Source organism: Scyliorhinus torazame, chromosome 5, assembly GCF_047496885.1.
Source record: "Scyliorhinus torazame isolate Kashiwa2021f chromosome 5, sScyTor2.1, whole genome shotgun sequence".
NCBI classification, from domain to species: Eukaryota; Metazoa; Chordata; class Chondrichthyes; order Carcharhiniformes; family Scyliorhinidae; genus Scyliorhinus; species Scyliorhinus torazame.
The window spans coordinates 153501439-153521318 of NC_092711.1; the positions used below are offsets into that span (position 1 = coordinate 153501439).

The 19880-nt window shown below is 47.6% G+C and overlaps 2 protein-coding genes across 7 annotated transcripts in view; one reads left to right on the top strand and one right to left on the bottom strand.

Moving 5' to 3' along the window:
• Window positions 1-8837, bottom strand: part of LOC140422137 (uncharacterized) — a 35485-nt gene extending 26648 nt beyond the window's left edge. For 2 of the 6 annotated variants that reach the window (XR_011947275.1, XR_011947272.1), the window contains exon 1: window positions 176-7095. Coding sequence is in view for 1 of the 6 variants with exons in the window: in XM_072507136.1 (XP_072363237.1) it covers window positions 5382-5504; window positions 6031-6284 (377 nt within the window). In the remaining 5 variants the exon portion in view is untranslated. Of the gene's footprint in view, window positions 1-175; window positions 7109-7857 lie in introns of those variants that run through there. The other 4 variants (XR_011947273.1, XR_011947274.1, XM_072507136.1 and 1 more) reach the window with 4 other exon arrangements.
• The window catches only part of LOC140417984 (uncharacterized), a 74914-nt gene that overhangs the window by 21272 nt on the left and 33762 nt on the right, over window positions 1-19880 (top strand). The window contains exon 3 of the mRNA XM_072501415.1: window positions 19320-19469. Within this exon, the coding sequence (XP_072357516.1) occupies window positions 19320-19469 (150 nt within the window). The remainder of the gene's footprint in view (window positions 1-19319; window positions 19470-19880) is intronic.

The following is a 19880-nucleotide window of genomic DNA, read 5'->3' on the forward strand; positions in this document are numbered from 1 at the left end:
CCTGTCACCTGTCGACCATCCTTACCCAGAGCATGATCACAAAAGGAATAAAAACAGAAGTGTAACAATCAAATTCAAAATAAATCCACAGCCAGTCATAGAATTTAATTTAATGTTCACTAATTAACAAGAAAACCCGAAGCACGGAGTCCCCCAGGATTCTTACAGTCCACACCTTGAGGGGGACGAGAACTCTCTCTCCAACCCCTCACTCAATTTCACTCCGTTGTCTTCCAGTTCTGTTCTGGCCCCGCCTGCGGTAACATCTACTCGATATTTTCTCCTGAAGGAATGCCGTGAGTTCTAAGTTACTGGTACATAAGGACAGATGCTTTAAGCAACAGATCAAACGTGGATGTAAAATATCCTCCAGCTCCCTCTTTACCCCTGTCCAACTTGTGGACAGTTCTTACTCAGTATTATTTCTCCCAAGTCCATTATTGGCCCAATCGAATTTTTAAATAAAAAAATACATATAGTTACAGGATGTGGGCTTTGCTGGCTAAACCCAGCATTTATTGACCATCCCTAGTCGCCTTAGAGAAGGTAGTGGTGAGCTGCCTTCTTGAACCACTGCAGTCCATGTGGTGTTGATACATCCACTGCTATTAGCGACTGAAGGAACAGTGATATATTTACAAATCAGGATGGTGTGTGGCTTGGAGAGGAACATCCAGGTGGTGGTGTTCCTGTCTGTCTGCTGTCCTTGTCCTTCTATATAGTAGTTCAGGGGTTTGGAAGGTAGTGCCTGAGGAGCATCGGTGAATTCCTGCTATGCATCTTGTAGATGGTACACACACTGCTGCTGCTGTGCCTTGGTGGTGGAGGGAGTGAATGATTGTGGGCGGGGTGCAAATGAACCAAGCTGCATTGTCCTGCAAGATGCCGAGCTTCTTTAATTTTGGAGATGCACTCATCCAGGCAAGTGGAGAGTGATCCATCACACTCCGGACCTCTAGATAATGGACAGGCTTTCAGGAGTTAGGAGGTGAATGATTCACAGCAGGATTCCCAGCCTCTGACCCACTCTTGTAGCCACAGTATTTATATGGCTAGTCCAGTTCAGTTTCTGGTCAATGGTAACCCCTAAGATGTTGATAGTGGGGAATTCAACAATGGTAATGGCATTGAATGTCAGGAGGTGGTGGATAGATTCTCTCATAAGGGAGGTGGTCATTGCCTGGCATTTGTGTGGCTCAAAGTTACTTGCAGGACTGCAGAGCTCAGATCTGATCCATTGGTTGTTGCATCATTTAACTCTGACTATTGCTAGCTGTGTTTGATGTTTGGCACACAAATAGTCCGGTTTCATTCATAATATCACTCCTGCCTCGCAGTGCCAGGGACCCGGATTCAATTCCAGCCTTGGGTTACTATCTGTGTGGAGTTTGCACATTCTCCCCGTGTTTGCGTGGGTTTCCTCCATCGCTCTGGAGTCCTCCCACTGTCCAAAGATATACAGGTTAAGTGGGTTTATGGGTATATGGCGGGGGAACAGACTGAGGTAGCTGCTCTTGGTACGGTTGGTGCAGACTCGATGGGCCGAATGGTCCCCTTCTGGGACTGTAGAATTCCATTCTATGGAATAAACATCCTTGAGGATTCTTACAGCTTTGTGCTGGGCCATTTCAGAGTCAACCACATTGCTGTGGATCTGGAGTCACATGTAGTCCAGACCAGGTAAGGAGGCAGATTTCCTTCCCGAAAGGGAATTAGTAAACCAGATGTTTTTTTTCTACCAACAATGGACAAGATCATTAGGCTTTTAGTTCGCGTTTTAAATATATGTATTTTATTCGAAACATAATCAATTATACAAATAAACAACAATCAAATACCATTGGCTTTCAAACAATTTATCATTTTCCCCCCTAAACTACCCCAACATCCCAACATCCCTTTCCCAACTGACACCCCCCCACGCACGGCGACAAACAGATCCTTAAATAGAGACAGAAAGACCCTCCGTCTTAAGTAGAACCCTCTTCACCCTCGGAGAACGTACTTAAGTCTTCTCCAACTGCAGAAATTCCGTCAAATCCCCCAACCATGCCGATACCTTCGGTGGGGCGACCGACCTCCAACCCAGTGAGATTCGCCGCCGGGCAATCAGAGTGGTGAAGACCCCCTTCCCCTCCAGCAGCTCTGGCAGATGCGAAACACATGAAAGCCCCACTAAAGATCACGGCGCCATCGTCACCCCCACAATTCCGGCAGGGTCTCGGAAATCAATGGCCAGAATCCCCGAACTGCGGGCACACCCAAAAGATGTGAACATGATTGACAGGCCCCCTCCTGTACCTCTCACATCTGTCCTCAACCTCCGGGAAGAACCCACCCATACGAGCCCGAGTCATAACATGCAAAAAACTTGGGCAGCACGGTTGCATTGTGGATAGCACAATTGCTTCACAGCTCCAGGGTCCCAGGTTCGATTCCGGCTTGGGTCACTGTCTGTGCGGAGTCTGCACATCCTCCCCGTGTGTGCGTGGGTTTCCTCCGGGTGCTCCGGTTTCCTCCCACAGCCCAAAGATGTGCAGGTTAGGTGGATTGGCCACGATAGATTGCCCTTAGTGTCCAAAATTGCCCTTAGTGTTGGGTGGGGTTACTGGGATGTGGGGATAGGGTGGAGGTGTTGACCTTGGGTGGGGTGCTCTTTACAAGAGCCGGTGCAGACTCGACGGGCCGAATGGCCTCCTTCTGCACTGTAAATTCTATGAAAGAACATAACATTTACAAAACTTATATATACACATCGAGACAGAACAGATCCCACCATTACTCCTCCCCAACCCATGCTCCTTGACATAGTCATCCGCTTCTTCTGAAATCGTAAAATAATGTCCTTTGCCCTTGTGAAAGTCACCCAGAGTTTGTCCGGATACAACACCCCGAACCAGACCTTGGCCGAAAGAGCGCAGCCTGGGCCGTTAAAACCCAACCCACCTGCCATTTGGCCAGGTCGGCCCCAATGTCCTGGTAGATCCGGATCAGATTCCCCTCCCAGCTATAGCCTCACGTCGACTTCACCCACCTCAGAATCCTCTCCTTCTCCTGGAACTTGTGCAGCAGGCCGATCACTGCCTACGGCGGCTCCCCAGCTCTCGGCCTCTGTTGTAATGATTGGGGGGCCCGATCCACCTTCGGGGCCTTATCGAAGACCCCCTCCTCAACCAGCTTCGTGAACATTTTCAATACATAGCCCATGGCACTCGTTCCCTCCACCCCTTCTTCAGGCCTACAATTCACAGATTCTGTCGCCTGGACTGATTCTCCTGGTCGTCCACCTTCGCCCTCAGCACCTTGCAGGCCTCTTCCAGCATCACCATCTCGGCCTCCAGCAACACGATCTGATCACCGGGATCCAACACCGTCCTTTCCACCTCTCAGATAATCGCACCTTGTGACTCCAGGCGTTCCTCCACCCGCTCCAAAGTCCCATGAAGAGGGGCTACTGTTTCCTCAATCGCCCTGGACCTGTCCTCTTGCATCTCTTTCTGATGCTGCCGAAACACCCTCCAACTCCGTCATACTCTCAGTTGCTGCACCACACGGCTATACTCGACTTTTGCCGGGTGTTGTAACCTGCTGATATTCCACTTTGGAGGAGAAACCAACTCCCTCCACTTATTCTGCACTTTTTACAAACTAAGTGCCCATTAACCGGGCAGAAAGGGCCAGAAATCCAAGCTTACAAGCAGAAGTCACCTTGTGTGCGGCCGATAAACTCAGGGCCTCCACTGGAAGTCGTTCCAGGACATTTTTGTTATTTAATCTCACCAATCCCTGATTTTCTCTTTTGTTCTATCTGACCCTCCCCCCTTTCTCACCAGCATCAAACCCATCACATTTCTCCCTTTCTTTAGTTCTGAGGTAGAGTTACATTGGACGTGAAACATTAACTCTGTTTCTCTCTCACAGATGCTGCCAGACCTGCTGCGTTTTTCCAGTTCTTTCTGTATTTATTTTAGATCTACCTGTAATGGGGGAAAACACTGTTTACTATTCAGGATAAAATAAATGTCCTTCATCAGCTTTTGTGGATCATTTCAGTGGAAATGTGCTCTCCCAGGCTCAAAGAGCATCAGCCCACTGGAGGCAAAGTCGTGAGGCCGGCCAGTCCAGCAGAAAGAAACTCTCTGACCCTCCCACTTCACCAAGTGTCAGAATGAACATGGTTCAGTCCTGGATGTGATTAACAGCAGCAATAACAGCAGAATCCAACCCTTGTCATCACTTGTGAACTCGCTGGTGTCTCAGCAGAAGTGTTGACCAAGTGAATCCCTTCTCACACACTGTGCAGATGAATGGCCTCTCCCCAGTGTGAACTCGCTGGTGTGCTTGCAGATTGGGTAACTGAGTGAATCTCTTCCCACAGTCAGAGCAGGTGAACGGCCTCTCCCCGGTGTGAATTCGCTGGTGTGCCTGCAGGTGGGATAACCGGGTGAATCCTGTCCCACAGTCAGAGCAGGTGAACGGCCTCTCCCCAGTGTGAATTTGCTGGTGTGTCTGTAGGTGGGATAACCGAGTGAATCCCTTCCCACAATCAGAGCAGGTGAACGGCCTCTTCCCAGTGTGAATTTGCTCGTGTCTCCGCAGGTTGCTTATTTGAGTGAATCCCTTTCTACACTGAGAGCAGGTGAACGGCCTCTCTCCGGTGTGCAGGATCTGGTGTATCAGCAGATGGGATGAGTTTCGAAACCTCTTTGTGCAGTGAGAGCAGCTGAACGGTCTCTCCCTGGTGTGAATGCACTGATGGTTCATCAGTTTGTGAGACCTTTTGAAGCTGCTCCCACAGTCAGAGCATTTAAAGGGTCTCTCATTGCTGTGAGTGACAGTGTGGCCCAGCAGATTGGATACCTGAGTAAATCCCTTCCCACACTCACTGTGGGTGAATGGTCTCTCCTCAGTGTGAACTTGTTGGTGTGTACGCAGTTCGGATGAAGTACTGAACCCCTTCCTACATGTGGAGCAGGTGAATGGCTTCTCCCCGACATGGACTGGCTGGTGCTTCTTCAGGTTGGATAACGTAATGAATCCCTTCCCACACTGAGAGCAGGTGAACGGCCTCTCCCCAGTGTGAATGCGTTGATGAGTTTCCAGTATAGATGGGAATCTGAATCTTTTCCCACAGTCCCCACATTTCCATGGTTTCTCCATGGTGCTGGTGTCCTTGTGTCTCTCCAGGTTGGACAGTCAATTGAAGGCTCACACAGAACTCGTGTACGGTCTCTCCGTGCTGTTTATTTTCAGTTTGTGTAACTGGTTAAAGCTCTTTCCAGTCAGTGCTCTGGAACACTCTCATTCAGGTCTGTGTGTCTCGGTGATTTTCCCGTCACACTGATGGTTAAAACCATCTGAAGCAGGAAGAACAGACAAACCTTTTTCCTTCTCGATTCAAAGGCTGATGATATTCAAGTCCCCGTGAATTGAGTGAATCTGTCAAATCGGGACGTGAGGTTTGGTTTGAGATTTCTGTCTGTAATTCTTCCTCTTCTGATATCCTGTAAAAGGAGTTTACAAAATACATCATTGTCAGTCCAGGATCGGAATTCAGAACAGACTTTTCTAGTTTCTATGGAATATTCTTTCCTCTCTCATTCTCCAAAAGCTGTAAGTCTCCGTCCCACACACTCTCCCTCCATTCTCACTCTGCTCCCAATTCTCCTGAAGGTGCTGATTCAAGCTGATTGACAGATCCATGCTCACTGCTTACAATCGTGGACAGAGAGCCCTGGAAATCTTCATGCAGACTGCCAGCCTAACGGAAATATGTAACAGGACGAAAATTGTGTTTAATGTATAGGATTGTATCAGTTGGTTCAGATACAGGAGGTAGTGATTGATCATGATCTGGAACTTTCTGCCTATGAAGGTTCTCAAGCAGAGATGATCAATAATTTCTAACTGAATTGGATGGACGCTGCAGGGTTACTTTTGTCAATATTAAAGCTTATTATTCCTGTAACCAAAGACTATCCTTCTCACTATTTACCACCCCTCCAATTTTCGCACAATCCGTGCACTCACCGAGAGGCCTGGGCCAACCTTTCCAGAGTCTGCACCCTCCCTGGATTCACTTCCTTTTCCTTCAGAGACAGAGTCCTTCCGGTCCTCCAACTGTTCCCATTGGTCAACACCTCAGCAGAAAGGTCAGAGGCTGGGTTCTCTCTGCACATGCGCAGCTTCCCATCGCTCCCAGGGACATGCGCAGTCCGGGCAACCCGCTCGGTGAATAGAGTGGTTCCGTTACCGCGGGGGATTCTGGCTCTGATGGCCGCCATTGCTTATCCGGACTCCAGTCTCCAAACTCCTTGTACTGGGATGAAATGGGGAGGGGGGGTTTCACACTTGTAGGGGTAAGAGCAAAATTGAATTCAGGAGAAACTTCTTTCCAGAGAGTAGTGAGAATGTGGAACTCACTACCACAGTGAGTGGTGGAGGTGAATAACATCGATATATTGAAGAGGAAGCTGGATGAACACATGAGGGAGAAATAAACAGACGGACTCACTGATAGAGTCAGATGGGAAAGCATGGGAGGAGGATGAAGTGAAGTAAAAATACTGGCAGAGATTGGTTGGGCTGAAAAGCCTGTTTCTGTGCTGTATATTCAATGTAATTTAGCCTGGTATTGCCTTTAACTCTGACATAGTCCATTCTGGATTAAGGAGAAAATGTTTCACTCACAGAACATTTCAGATCATTGTTTCCACTATTGTCCAATCAATGCCTTTGCCAGTCCGGTACCTGAGTGAGCTGCTGAGGCAATAAATTCAACCACAAACTTCAAATGGGATTTCTTCCAATATAATTTGAAGAGCAGATCTTTTTTCAAGTGGACTGAATTGGTTATATTTTCTCAGTCACAGTCCTTTCCGACAACAATTATTATTTATCAGCCAGTCTTATTCAAATTATGGAGTCTGTTTTATACAGTAAGACGTCTCACAACACCAGGTTAAAGTCCAACAGGTTTATTTGAAATCAAAAAGGTTTTGGAGCACTGCTCCTTCATCAGGTGAAGTGAGACCTGTAGAAGGAGCAGTCCTCTGAATGTTTGTGATTTCAAATAAACCTATTGACTTTATCCTGGTGTTGTGAGACTTCTTACTATGCTTCCTCACCCCCGCCCCCCCCCCCCCCCCCCCCCCCCCCCGCCCAGTCCAACGCCGGCATCTCCACATCATGTTTTACACAGGACAAAGCATCTGCTTGCTCAGTGCCCCATCCATCACCTGAAACAGCGACTCCCTTGACCTCCAGAGCACAATGGTGGCAGTGTGTGTACCATCTACAAGATGGTTCACGGTAGCACAGTGGTGGGGCAACTCGGTAGCACAGTGGTTGGGACAGCACAGTTGCTTCACAGCTCCAGGGTCCCAGGTTGAATTCCTGGCTTGGGTCATTGTCTGTGCAGAGTCTGCACATTCTCCCCAGGTCTGCATGGATTTCCTCTGGGTGCTCCGGTTTCCTCCCACAGTCCAAAGATGTGCAGGTTAGGTGGATTGGCCAAGATAAATCGCCCTTAGTGTCCAAAAAGGTTTGGTGGGGTTACTGGGTTAAGGGGATAGGGTGGAGGCGTGGTCTTAAGTGGGGTGCTCTTTCCAAGGGTCGGTGCAGACTCGATGGGCTGAATGGCCTCCTTCTGCACTGTAAATTCTATGATTATGAACTCAACAGAGCTCCTTCGACATCAACTTCTAAACCCATAACCTTGACTGTCATGAAGGACAAGGACAGCAAACACATGGGAATAGCACCACCTGAAATCACCTCAGTGCGACTTGCAATAATCTGCTTCAGGGTCTGTGAATATAAAAAACCCTTCATGTCAATATCTGTGTGCACACAAACCTCTTTAGTTCAGAGCTGGAGGAGAAATTTAATCTGCCCTCTGGAAATGCCTTCAGATACCTTCAGGTCTGCGCCTTTCTAAAAAACAGGTGGTGGCATTTCCGTTGCTACCCCCACGTAGGATAAAGGATAGGGTGGTCTCTGGCACCTGGATAGGAGAGGGGAAGGTGTCGGACATCTACCAAGAACTACAGGAGGCGGAGGAAGCCCCAGTGGTGGAGCTTAAGGGCAAGTGGGAGGAGGAGCTAGGCGGGAGCTGGATGCAGGCCTATGGGCGGAAGCCCTAAATAGGGTCAATTCCTCTTCATCATGTGCCAGGCTTAGCTTAATTCAGTTTAAGGTGGTCCATCAGGCACACATGACGGCAGCAAGAGTTAGCAAGTTCTTTGGGGTTAAGGATAGATGTGCGGGAAGCCCAGCGAACCATATCCATATGTTCTGGGCATGTCCGGTTCTCAAAGGATTCTGGCAGGGAATCGCGAAGGCAATGTCCAAGATCCTAAACACGCAGGTGGTGCCGAGTCCAGAGATAGCGATCTTTGGTGTGTCAGACGATCCGGGAGTTCAGGAAGCGAAAGAGGCCGAGGTTTTGGCCTTTGCCTCCCTGATAGCCGGATGTGGAGGGACTCGAAACCCCCGAGTATGGAGACCTGATTTGGTGACATGGCTGGGTTTCTCAGTCTTGAGAAAATAAAGTTTGCCTTGAGAGGGACCATGACGGGGTTCTCTCGGAGATGGGCATGACTTATACTCAATGCCCCAACCAATGAAGACAAGCATGCCATATGCCTTCTTAGCTACCTGATCCACCTGCGTTGCCACTTTCAGTTATATGTTTATTGTAATTTCCCAAACTACCACAGTCAACTTGCTCCTCATACCATGATAGTTTCCTTCTGCGAGAAACATCCAGAAAAATTAGACAAAAGAACCCTGTAACCACCACAGCCCATCTTCATGGCAACGTGGCTGCTTTGGGAACTAAATAACTTCCAACGTGCAAACACCTTTTCATTTTGTGCTCCTCATCAAACAAGGAACCAGGTAATCGCAACTAGCCTCAAAAATGGTCAGCCCACCGGAGGCAGAGGTGTTAGACCGGCCAGTCCAGCAGAAAGAAACCCTCCAATCATCACCAGTCACCAGATGTCAGAATGAACAAAATGCAGTCCTGGATGTAAGTGAGAGCAGAAACAATAACAACGAAGCCAACATCTGTAATTCATTGTGAACTTGTTGGAGTCACAATAGGCGTGATGAATCACAAACCCCTCCCCACATTGAGAGCAGATGAATGGTCTCTCCCCAGAATTAACTCGCTAGTGAATCCGTAGTTGGGACGGTTCATTGAATGTCTCCCCTGCTCAGAGCAGTTGAATGGCCTCTTCCAGGTGTGAACTCGCTAGTATTCCTGCAGGGTGGATCTCGGAATCCTTTCTCTCACTAAGAGCACGTTAACGTCTTCTCCCCAGTGTGAACTCGCTGGTGGTTCCGCAGGGTGGATAACCAAGTGAATTCCTTCTCACACTGAGAGCAGGTGAACGGTCTCTCCCTAGTGTGAACTCGCTCGTGTGTCCGCAGGCTCGATGAAGTAGTGAATCCCTTCTCACACTGAGAGCAGGTAAACGGCCTCTCCCCAGTGTGAACCCGCTGATGCCTGCGCAGGTTCGATGAATCAGTGAATCCTTTCTCACACTGAGAGCAGGTGAACGGCCTCTCCCCAGTGTGAACATACTGGTGTATCCGCAGGTTGGATAACTGAGTGAATCCCTTCTCACACTGAGAGCAAGTGAATGGCCTCTCCCCAGTGTGAACATACTGGTGTATCCGCAGGTTGGATAACTGAGTGAATCCCTTCTCACAATGAGAGCAAGTGAATGGCCTCTTCCTACTGTGAATTCACTGGTGTGACTTCAGGCTGGATAACAAAGTGAATCCCTTCTCACGCTGAGAACAGGTGAATGGCCTCTCCCCAGTGTGAATGCGTCGATGAGCCTCCAGCTGAGATGGAGCCCTGAATCCCTTCCCACAGTCCCCACATTTCCACGGTTTCTCCATGTTTGAGGTCTCTTTGTGTTTCTCCAGGTTTGACAATCAGTTGAAGCCTCGTCCACATACAGAACACGTGTACTGTCTCTCCCCGCTGTAAATGATGCAATGTCTTTTCAGGCTGTGTAACTGGTTAAAGCTCTTTCCATAGTCAATACTCTGGAACACTCTCACTCGGGTGTGTGTGTCTCGGTGCTTTTCCAGTCACACTGGTTGAAATCTTTTGAAGCCGAAAGAACAGACAAACATTTCTCCTTCTTGATTCAAAGTCCGGTGATATTCAGTTCCAAGGAATTGAGAGACTCAGTCAGATTAAGAGATGACGTTTCAGATTTTTGTCTGTAATTCCTCCTCTTCTAATATCCTGGAAAAACAATTTCCAAAAGACATCACTGTCAGCACTGGATAGAAATTCAGAACAGACAATTCTAGTTTCTAGAGAACATTCTTTTCTCTCTTATTCCCCAAATGCTGTAAATCTCCGTCCCACACACTCTCCCTCCATTCTCACTCTGCTGTATCTAATATTCACCCTCCCAATTCTCCTAAAGGTGTTGATTCAGGCTGATTGACATATCCCTGCTCACTGCTTCCTGTCCTGGTCACAGAGACCGTAACAAATAGGATCTGCAGTTGGCCATTTGGCCCATCGAGCCTGCTCATCTATTCTATGGAATCATTGGCCGATCTATGTCAGCGACATTCTCCGTGTTACTGACCAGAGGCTGAGTGTGCTGACTCAATATCTGTGAGCTCATGAGGCCGAGCTGCAAAACATCAAGGAAAAGATCAACGATCTCGAGGAGAGAATCCTGAATGTTGAGCAAGTTGCCTCCTCGGTGAAGGCAAGAATTAAATCCTGGGAAAACCGGCCGAGTGACGTGAGGGAGGTCCTGGAGGATTTGGAAAACTGAAGGTCAGAGAAAGAACATCCGAGTTGTCGGCCTGCCAGAAGGTGTGGAGGGTGAGGCTCCCGTTAGGTTCTTCGAGGACCGGCTGCCACGTTTTCTCAAGCTGGATGTGAAGCCTGGGTGTTTCAAATTAGAAAGGGCATCGGATCCTGTCTTTGAGGCCGAGGAATAGTTTTCATCCGTGGGCCGAAGGGCCTGTTCTGTGCTGTATTTTCTATGTTCTATGTTCTATGAATAGGATGGGAATAGAGAGATACGGACCCAGGAAGTGTAGAAGGTTGTAGTTTAGTCGGGCAGCATGGTCGGCACGGGCTTGGAGAGCCGAAGGGCCTGTTCCTGTGCTGTACATTTCTTTGTTCTTTGTGCCTGTAATCATTCACTTCCACAACTTGAAAGATCACCAGAAGGTCCTGAAGACGGGTAAGGCGAGGTGGGACCTGCCTCCATGAGGGAGTGAGGATTTCCTTATTCCAGGATTTTTCAACAGCAACACAAACGAAGCATCGAGACTTTGATGAAGTTTGAAGGGAACTATGTTGCTTTATCCTGTGACCCTGAAAATTATATTTGACAACTCCGTCAAGCTCATGTAAAGCTCATCCCGGGGGGGTGATCATTTGCGTCACTGCTGATGAAAGGTGCAGAATGCTGGAGAACCAGCGGCGTCTGGAGGTTTGTTTGATGAAGGCCCAGGAGGAAGTTTCCGCCGGAGTGAAGCTCAGTCACACAAACCCCGCGCTCTGATTGGCTGGAGGACCAGACTCCTTCCGGTCGTGCAACTCTTCCCATTGGTCAATGCCTCTCAGGAGTTGAGCTCGCCTGCACACGCGCAGCTGCCACTCTCCTTCAAACATGCGCAATCTCAGGCAGGGGGGAGATCACCGAGCCGCCTCCAGCTCTGGTCGCAGCCGTCAGCCGGTTGCCTGGAAACCTGGTCTCGAGGTGTCGAGGGAGGGGGTTGAACGGGTGGGGGCGGGCCTCCCGCGATCGCGCACTGGAACCCAGTGACGACACTTCGGAATAGAGTAATTCCAATTGGCTGATTCAGGCAGGGCTCTATTGTGATGTCACAGCGGATGTGAAGGTAAAACCTCCTCCTGTCTCCAACATCTGTGAGTAAAACACTTTCTTTTCTCCCCCTTTCCATTTCTTTTCTCATTCTGACCTTCAATTGGTCACTTGCAGCAACTGAAGGGAAAGGAAGTGAATCCAGGGAGGGTGCAGACTCTGCAAAGCTTGGCCCAGGTCTCTCTCTCTCTCTCTCAAAGACATTCACATCCTTTGCTCCCTCAGCTTGACACGTTTATTTATTTGGTTAAAAGAATGGTCTGTTTCCTGAAGGTTCACAATTAAAGGGCTGGTTTCCCCAGGAGATGGCTGACATTTAAGAGGTCAGTAAATTAATATCGGACAGAGATATGTCCAGTGTTGTTAAATGGTACAGATTAGATATATTATTTATAGTTCTATAATGAAGTATATTTATTATTATTTCAGTAGTGTATTATTGTGCTGTAGCTATGGTATATATTTACAGTCATCTCTTACCTCAAGAGTGTTAGTTTCTGGATTTCTCTTCAAAAGGGATCAGTGGAGTATTCATGAATGAGTTAATATTTTTAATATTTCTTTTGATATGTTTTTTAAACAATGAATGCAACAGAATAATAGAAATTTTGTGGAAAATGGGTACAGTGCAGAACTGATACAGCCAGCATAAATACAAGCAACACATTGCAGAATTAATTCGTAACAGGATATTTGAGCGACCAGAGCCTCGAGATGAACTGCCTGATCCATTGAACAACCAGTTAACAGGTTAGCATAGTGAGTGGAGAAAGAGGGTAAGATTATATAAAAATGGAAGGATAATAATGCAGGACACACCCCCCAAAATATTACAAATGGACTAACAGCATAGTCGAATTCAAATGAATAACATAACATAGATGACTTAGAATCTCTACAGTGCGGAAGGAGGCAATTCTGTCCTTCAATCTGCACTGACCCTCAGAAAAAGCACTCCACGGAGGCACACTTCCCACCCTATCCCCGTAACCTCATGCATTGATCATGGTCAACCCACCTAACCTAACACCTTTGGACACGAAGGGGCAATTTAGCATGATGAATTCACTGAACCTGCACATCTTTGGACTGTGGGAGGAAACCGGAGCAGACATGGAGATCGTGCAAACTCCACACAGATAGCCACTCAAGGAATCTAACCTGGGTCCCTGGCTCTGTGCGGCAGCAGTGCTAACCACCGTGCCTCACTGTGCCCGACTCCCGACCTAAGTTGAATTTAATTCACTGATGGAAATCCCTGGAAGAGCAAGTCAGTCAAATTGGAACTTATATATCTGAGATAGGGGTCACATAATTTACCAAATATATCAGACTTTTAATGAACTACAGACATTAAACATTCCATGGGGGTGCATTCTGTAATCCGCCTATGCCAGTTTTGGATAGAGGGAGAAGTGACTGGTCTGCTTCTATATCGAGCCAGAGGGATGTTGGGTCCATTCTCACCCAATCCCTTATGAACCTTAGATGAGAGGCCAATTGATATAGCCCGATATTCCGGAGACCCAACCCTCCCTTAGCTCCTGTTGATTGGAGCTTAATAAACTTGAGGCGAGGTTTATTTTTGTTCCAGATAAATGTACTAATCATCCCATTAATTCCCCTAACGACTCTGGTTGACAGCAGTATAGGCAGCATCTGCAGAGGGTACAACAGTCTGGGCACCACATTCATTTTAATGAAGGCGATCCTCCCTCGCCATGAAATTGGAAGAGCCGACCACCGGGCAAGGACCCACCTAATAGTCACCATCAGCTGTGGAAAGGTGGCCCATATAGCTGTTTGAAAGAGGGGGTCATTGACATTCCCAGATATTTAACTCCCAAGGGGGAAACATCTGAAGGGGAAGTTAGCAAGAGGAGGGGGCCCTCAACCCCTCCCCACCTTGGACTCAGTAAAATTGATCTTAGAAGCAGAGAAGGCATTAAATCTATCCACTACCCGGGTGCAACTGGTTAAGATGAACATTGTGCTGTGGTTTTTATTTTTATCGGTCTTTTTGCCGAAATCGTTCTTTATGGGGTGGATAGGTTGGTTTTGTCATTTGTGTGGGGGGTAGGTTACAAGGATTAGGAAGACAGTGATTCAGAAAGGGCGACAGTCAGAGGCTTGGCACTTCCGAACCTGTTAGACTATTATTTGGCGGCAAACGTGAAGAAGGTGCATGTTTGGAGCAGAGAGATGGAGGCTTTGTGGGAGAGGATGGAGACTGGCTATTGTAAGGGGTGGGGGTTGCAGGTGCTGGCGATGGTGCTGCTCCCGTTTCCCCAGGATAGTTCTCAGGGAGTCCTGTAGTGGTGGCCTTGCTGAAAATATAGAGACAATTTGTGCAGCACTTTAGGTTGGGGGGGTTGAGGTCAAAGTTGATGCCAATCCGAGGGAACCACAGATTTGAGCTGGGGAGGATGGCTGCATCGTTTTGGGGATGGGAGGAGCGAGGGGGTGATGGAAATGAAGGACTTATTTCTATAGGGGCAGTTTGCGAGTTTAGGGAGTTGGCGGAGAAGTTTAGGGTCTCACAAGGGGAGGGGTTTTCAGGTAGATGCAGGTGCAGGACTTCGCAAAAAAGGATTTTCCAACCTTTCCGGTGACACCGCCTTCCTCTTTGATGGAGGGGATGGTGTCAGTGATGGAGTTCGGCAGGAGGGTCGTCTCGGCGATTTATGTGAGGAAGTGGGGGTGGAGCTGGAGGAGGGGCTGTGGTGTGAGGGGCTGCGGAGGGTGAACGCCTCAACCTCGTGTGCGAGGCTGGAGTTAATGCAGCTAAAGGTAGTACACAGAGCCACCTGACCTAGTTGTTTGAGGGGGTGGAGGATATTTGTGAGCGGTGTCGGGAGGGGATCAGCCAATCATGTTCTCATCTTCTAGTCCTGCCCGAAGTTGGGAGAAATTTTGGAGGTTGTTCTTCAGCACCATGTCGGTGATCTTGTGGGTGGATTTAGAGCCCAGTCCCCTGGGGGACATGTTCGGGGTGTCGGACGTACCGGAGTTGCAGGCAATAGCGGGGGATGTTTTAGCCTTTGCCTCGTTGATCACTCGCAGGCGGGTTCTGTTGGGATGGATCTCATTGAATGGTTGAGCAGGCTCGATGGGCCAAATGGCCAACTGCAGCTCCTATTTCTTATGACCTCTGTGTCCAGGACAGGAAGCAGTGAGCATGGATTTGTCAATCAGCCTGAATCAGCATCTTCAGCAGAATTGGGAGGGTGAATATTAGATACAGCAGAGTGAGAATGGAGGGAGAGTGTGTGGGATGGAGATTTACAGCTTTTGGGGAACGAGAGAGGAAAGAATGTTCCAAAGAAATTAAAATAATCTGTTCTGAATTTCTATCCTGTACTGACAATGATGTCTTTTGTAAACTCCTTTTACAGGATGTTAAAAGGATAGGATTTACAGACAGAAATCTCAAACATCACGTCTAGATCTGACAGTCACTCGGTTCATCGACCATTAAATCTGGAAGGAGAAATGTTTGCCCGACCTGTTGACTCCAAAAGATTTTAAACATCAGTGTGACTGGAAAAGCACCGAGACACACACACCCGAGTGAGAGTGTTCCAGAGCACTGACTGTGGAAAGAGCTTTAACCAGTTACACAGCCTGAAAACACATTGCACCATTTACAGCGGGGAGAGACTGTACACGTGTTGTGTGTGTGGACGAGGTTTCAACTGACTGTTGGACCTGGAGAGACATGAGGAGACCCAAAACATGGAGAAACCGTGGAAATGTGGAGATTGCGGGAAGGGATACAGTTTCCCATCAGAGCTGGAATCTCATCGACGCAGTCACACTGGGGAGAGGCCATTCACCTGCTCTCAGTGTGAGAAGGGATTCACTCAGTTATCCCACCTACAGACACACCTGCGAGTTCATACTGGGGAGAAGCCGTTCATCTGCTCTCCGTGTGGGAGGGGATTCACTCAGTTATCCCACCTACAGACACACCAGCGGGTTCACACTGGGGAGAAGCCATTCACCTGCCTTCAGTGTGGGAACGAATTTGGACATTCATCCACCCTGTGGAAACATCAGCGAGTTCACACTGGGGAGAAGCTATTCATTTGCTCTCAGTGTGGGATGGGATTTATTCAGTTATCCACACTGCGGATACACCAGCGAATTCACACTGGAGAGAAGCCATTCACCTGCTCTCAGTGTGGGAAGGGATTCAGACATTCATCCAGCCTGCGGAGACATCAGCGAGTTCACACTGGAGAGAGGCCGTTCACCTGCACGGTGCGGGGGAAGGGATTCACTCAGTCAACACACCTGCGGAGACACCAGCGAGTTCACGAGTGATGACAGGGGTTGGATTCTGCCGTTATTGCTGCTGTTAATCACATCCAGGACTGAACCATGTTCATTCTGACAGGGGGTTAAGTTTGTGAATAGGAGCTTAAATGTAATTTTAGTGGAGTCTTGTTATTCCCAAATTGATGTTTTATTGTTGCTAAGTCCCTCCTCCCTTCAGTGGCGGCAGCCGAATATTCGGCAATTGTCATCTCTGACCACGCCCCTCATTTTGTTGATTTTGGCCCTTCCCAACGCCCACCTTGGAGACTCGACACCACGCTGAGGTCTGATGACAAATGTTGTGAGTGGTTGTCTGCGGCCAAAGCTCAACAAATCAGAGTCAATATCTCCTTCCACACTCTGGGAGGCCCTAAAGATGTAATCATGGGGGAAATGATCTCCTATAAAGCTCACACCATGAAAACAGAGATTGGAGCGACAAAGACTGGTGGACTCCATTTTGGAAGTTGTCCGCCAATATTTACTTGTCCCAACACCGGAGCGACTGACGTACAGGAAGAAATTACAGCTCCAATTTGAACTGATATCTATGGATAAGGCTGTGGGTCAGTTACGGTGTTCCAGGGACACCTTGCACAAACATGGGGAGAAGGCTGATCACCTTCGGAATAAGGAAGATAACCTGGATCAGCTCCTCTCCAGGTTAATGCAGATTTCGGTTCATATCACCGTGAGCTGTATGAGTCGGAGCCTCCAAACACATCAGGTATGATGTTTTTTTTGGATGGTTTACATTTCTCGACCGGAGAGGGAGGCAGGAGATGGGAATTGGATTCCCCCCCCTGTGCCGGGCAGGAATATTGATGTGTATTGGGCAGCTGCAATCTGGCAAAGCCCCAGGTCCGGACAGCTTCCCAGCTGAATTTTAGAAATGTTCTCGGAGCAGCTCATACCTTTGTTAATGGACATGTTTAACCACTCGCTGTGCAGGGGGTCACTACCCTTGACCCTCACTCGAGCCTCAATTTCTTTGCTCCTCAAGGGGGACAAGGACCCAGTAGAAGGTGGGTCGTACCGACCCATTTCACTTCTGAACACCGATGTTAAGCTGTTGGCTGAGGGCGTCGTTCCAGCTGGAGCCGTGTCTCCCAGTTATCGTGCCTGAAGATTGGACAGGCTTTGTGAAGGGGTGGCAGTTGTCGGCCAATGCTCAACGCCTCTTAAACATTGTCCTCTCCCCCTCCACTGCTCTGGAGCCTGAGGTCATTGTGTCTTTGGATGCTGAAAAACATTTGATAGGCTGGAATGGAACTATTTGAGATTTGGGGGAGATTTGCAATCGGTCCTACATTTGCCTCCTGGATTTGTCTGCTGTATAATGCCCCCGAGGCCAATATTCATACAGATTTTGAAAATAAATAAATTCAGAGTACACAATTTTTTTTTTCAGTTAAGGGGCAATTTAGCATCGCTAACCCACTTACACTGCACAACTTTGGCTTGTGGGGGTGAGACCCACGCAGACACGGGGAGAATGTGCAATTTCCACACAGACAGCGACCCAGGGCCGGGATCGAACCTGGGTCCTCGTCGACTGGTGTGTAAGGGAACCCTTGGGTGGAACTGAATGTAGAATGGGATTAGAACTTAAATAATTACCAATCATAGTGTTAGGTTAGTAGCATGAACTTTATTCATTTTGTTTAATTTCCATTAAAGTTTGTTTTGCTAAGAGGAATGTAGTCCTGTGGTTCGGTTCTTTTAGTTAATTACTGAGTGTTTGGATTTCTCTTTAAATATTAACAGTCCCGACCAGGATTGTAACAGCCCGGGAGAGCATATTTCCACTGAGATTACCCTAAAAAGCTGATGAAGGACATTTATTTTACCCTGGATAGTAAATAGTGGTTTCCCCCCACTACAGTTGGATCTAAAATAAATACATTTGCCTCTGTTACATTGAGTCTACAGCACAGGGTCAGGCCAGTCATCTTGATTGGTCTCTGTCAATATTAATGCTCCACATGAGCCTCCACCCAGCCCTCTTCATCTCCCCCATCAGCATCTCCTTCTATTCCTTTCTCCCGCATGTATGTATCTAGCTTCCCCTTCAATGTATTCACGTTGTTCACCTCAACCACTCGCTGTGGTAGTGAGTTCCACATTCTCACCACTCGCTGGGTAAAGATGTTTCTCGTGAAATCCCTCAGTTACCTGTGATCCAGTTAAGGAACAAATTGATGGAAGAAACTATATCGATGGAACAATTCTAGTAACGGACACTAAAGAGGCGGCGGAAGGTTTTTCAGAATTTCCAAATCAAACACCGGCACAGAAAGGACTGAAAGCTGATCCGAAACCCCGTGGAAGTGGGAGAGTGTTCCAACTAGGGGCTGGTTTAGCACACTGGGCTAAATCACTGGCTTTTAAAGCAGACCAAGCAGGCCAGCAGCAAGGTTCAATTCCAGTACCAGCCTCCCCGAACAAGTGGCGGCTAGGGGATTTTCACAGTAACTTCATTGAAGCCTCCTTGTGACAATAAGTGATTTTCATTTCATTTTCATTTCACCTGAAACACTGGTTTGTGTGGTGGCTTGTCTTTTTGGATACTAGTGAGAAAGGTCTGTGGAAACAGTGAGAACTCAACCCTCTTTCATTAAACAACAATAAAAGTCTTCAGTAAAGTAGATGAAAGATAATGAAACATTACAAAGAACAATCTTATACTTCGGCACATTAACAGTAAGCACTTAGTCTCTCAAAGACGGGGAACACAAAGGCATCTATTTCCCACATAATCCTCAACTCTACCGAGACCCCTCCTTTTACCAAACAACAACCATAAATCCATTGGTCAAATCTAGCCAGTAACTACCACACGGTACGGCCTAAGTGACCAGGACTTGGGAATGGTCATCGGTTTAGCAAAGAAAATGATCTTTTGCACAAACTGGCCTTTTGTCTTCAGCACTTCATCTGTAGCTGAGCTGTTTCCCTGGGGACGGCTTCCCCTCACTCTCTCTCTTACTTGTTTCTTCAACACCTCATCTGTGACCAGCCTGCTTCCTGGCTCACAGCGCTCTGCAATTGAGACATTTAATAGTCAAAGAACAGCCTGTTCCCTAATCTTTCCTGTTCCTTCTGCTCTCTTAGTTGCTGCCCAGACATGGTTTACAAAGTACTTGGCTGTTTGATTTTACTTGTGCAAAAAAACAAGACATTCATTTTAATAGCATCCTACCATCCAGATCTCAGAATGAGCAGAAAGGGTTAATGACCATTAACACTGAACTAAATGGTCCTGTTAGTGAGATACAGGATACAGCTGAAAAAAATCCAATCCACTGGACTGAGATCAAAAGACCAGTCACAACCTCAGAACGATTGGTGTAAACTGATTGGTGAAATGTGTGGAAGATTCAAAGTATCAGAAAGAAAATGCAAGATCCAAAACGAAGAGGCTGTTGATGTTGCTCAGAAATAATTCAATGGAATCCAATCTAAATGGGATCAGGAGAAACTGACAGATTGAGAATTGTTTAAAGCTCAGACCAAACGAGAATATCAAACCTTTCTGCTTGAGCAGAAACAGCATCTGGATGATGTTCTTAAAGTGGCCCAAGGAAGATCTTGGCCAAATAAAGAACCAGTTCTTGGTTCAAAACGCAGCCATTTTGAACTTATCTCAAAAAGAGAATTTAAGGGCGGCATGTG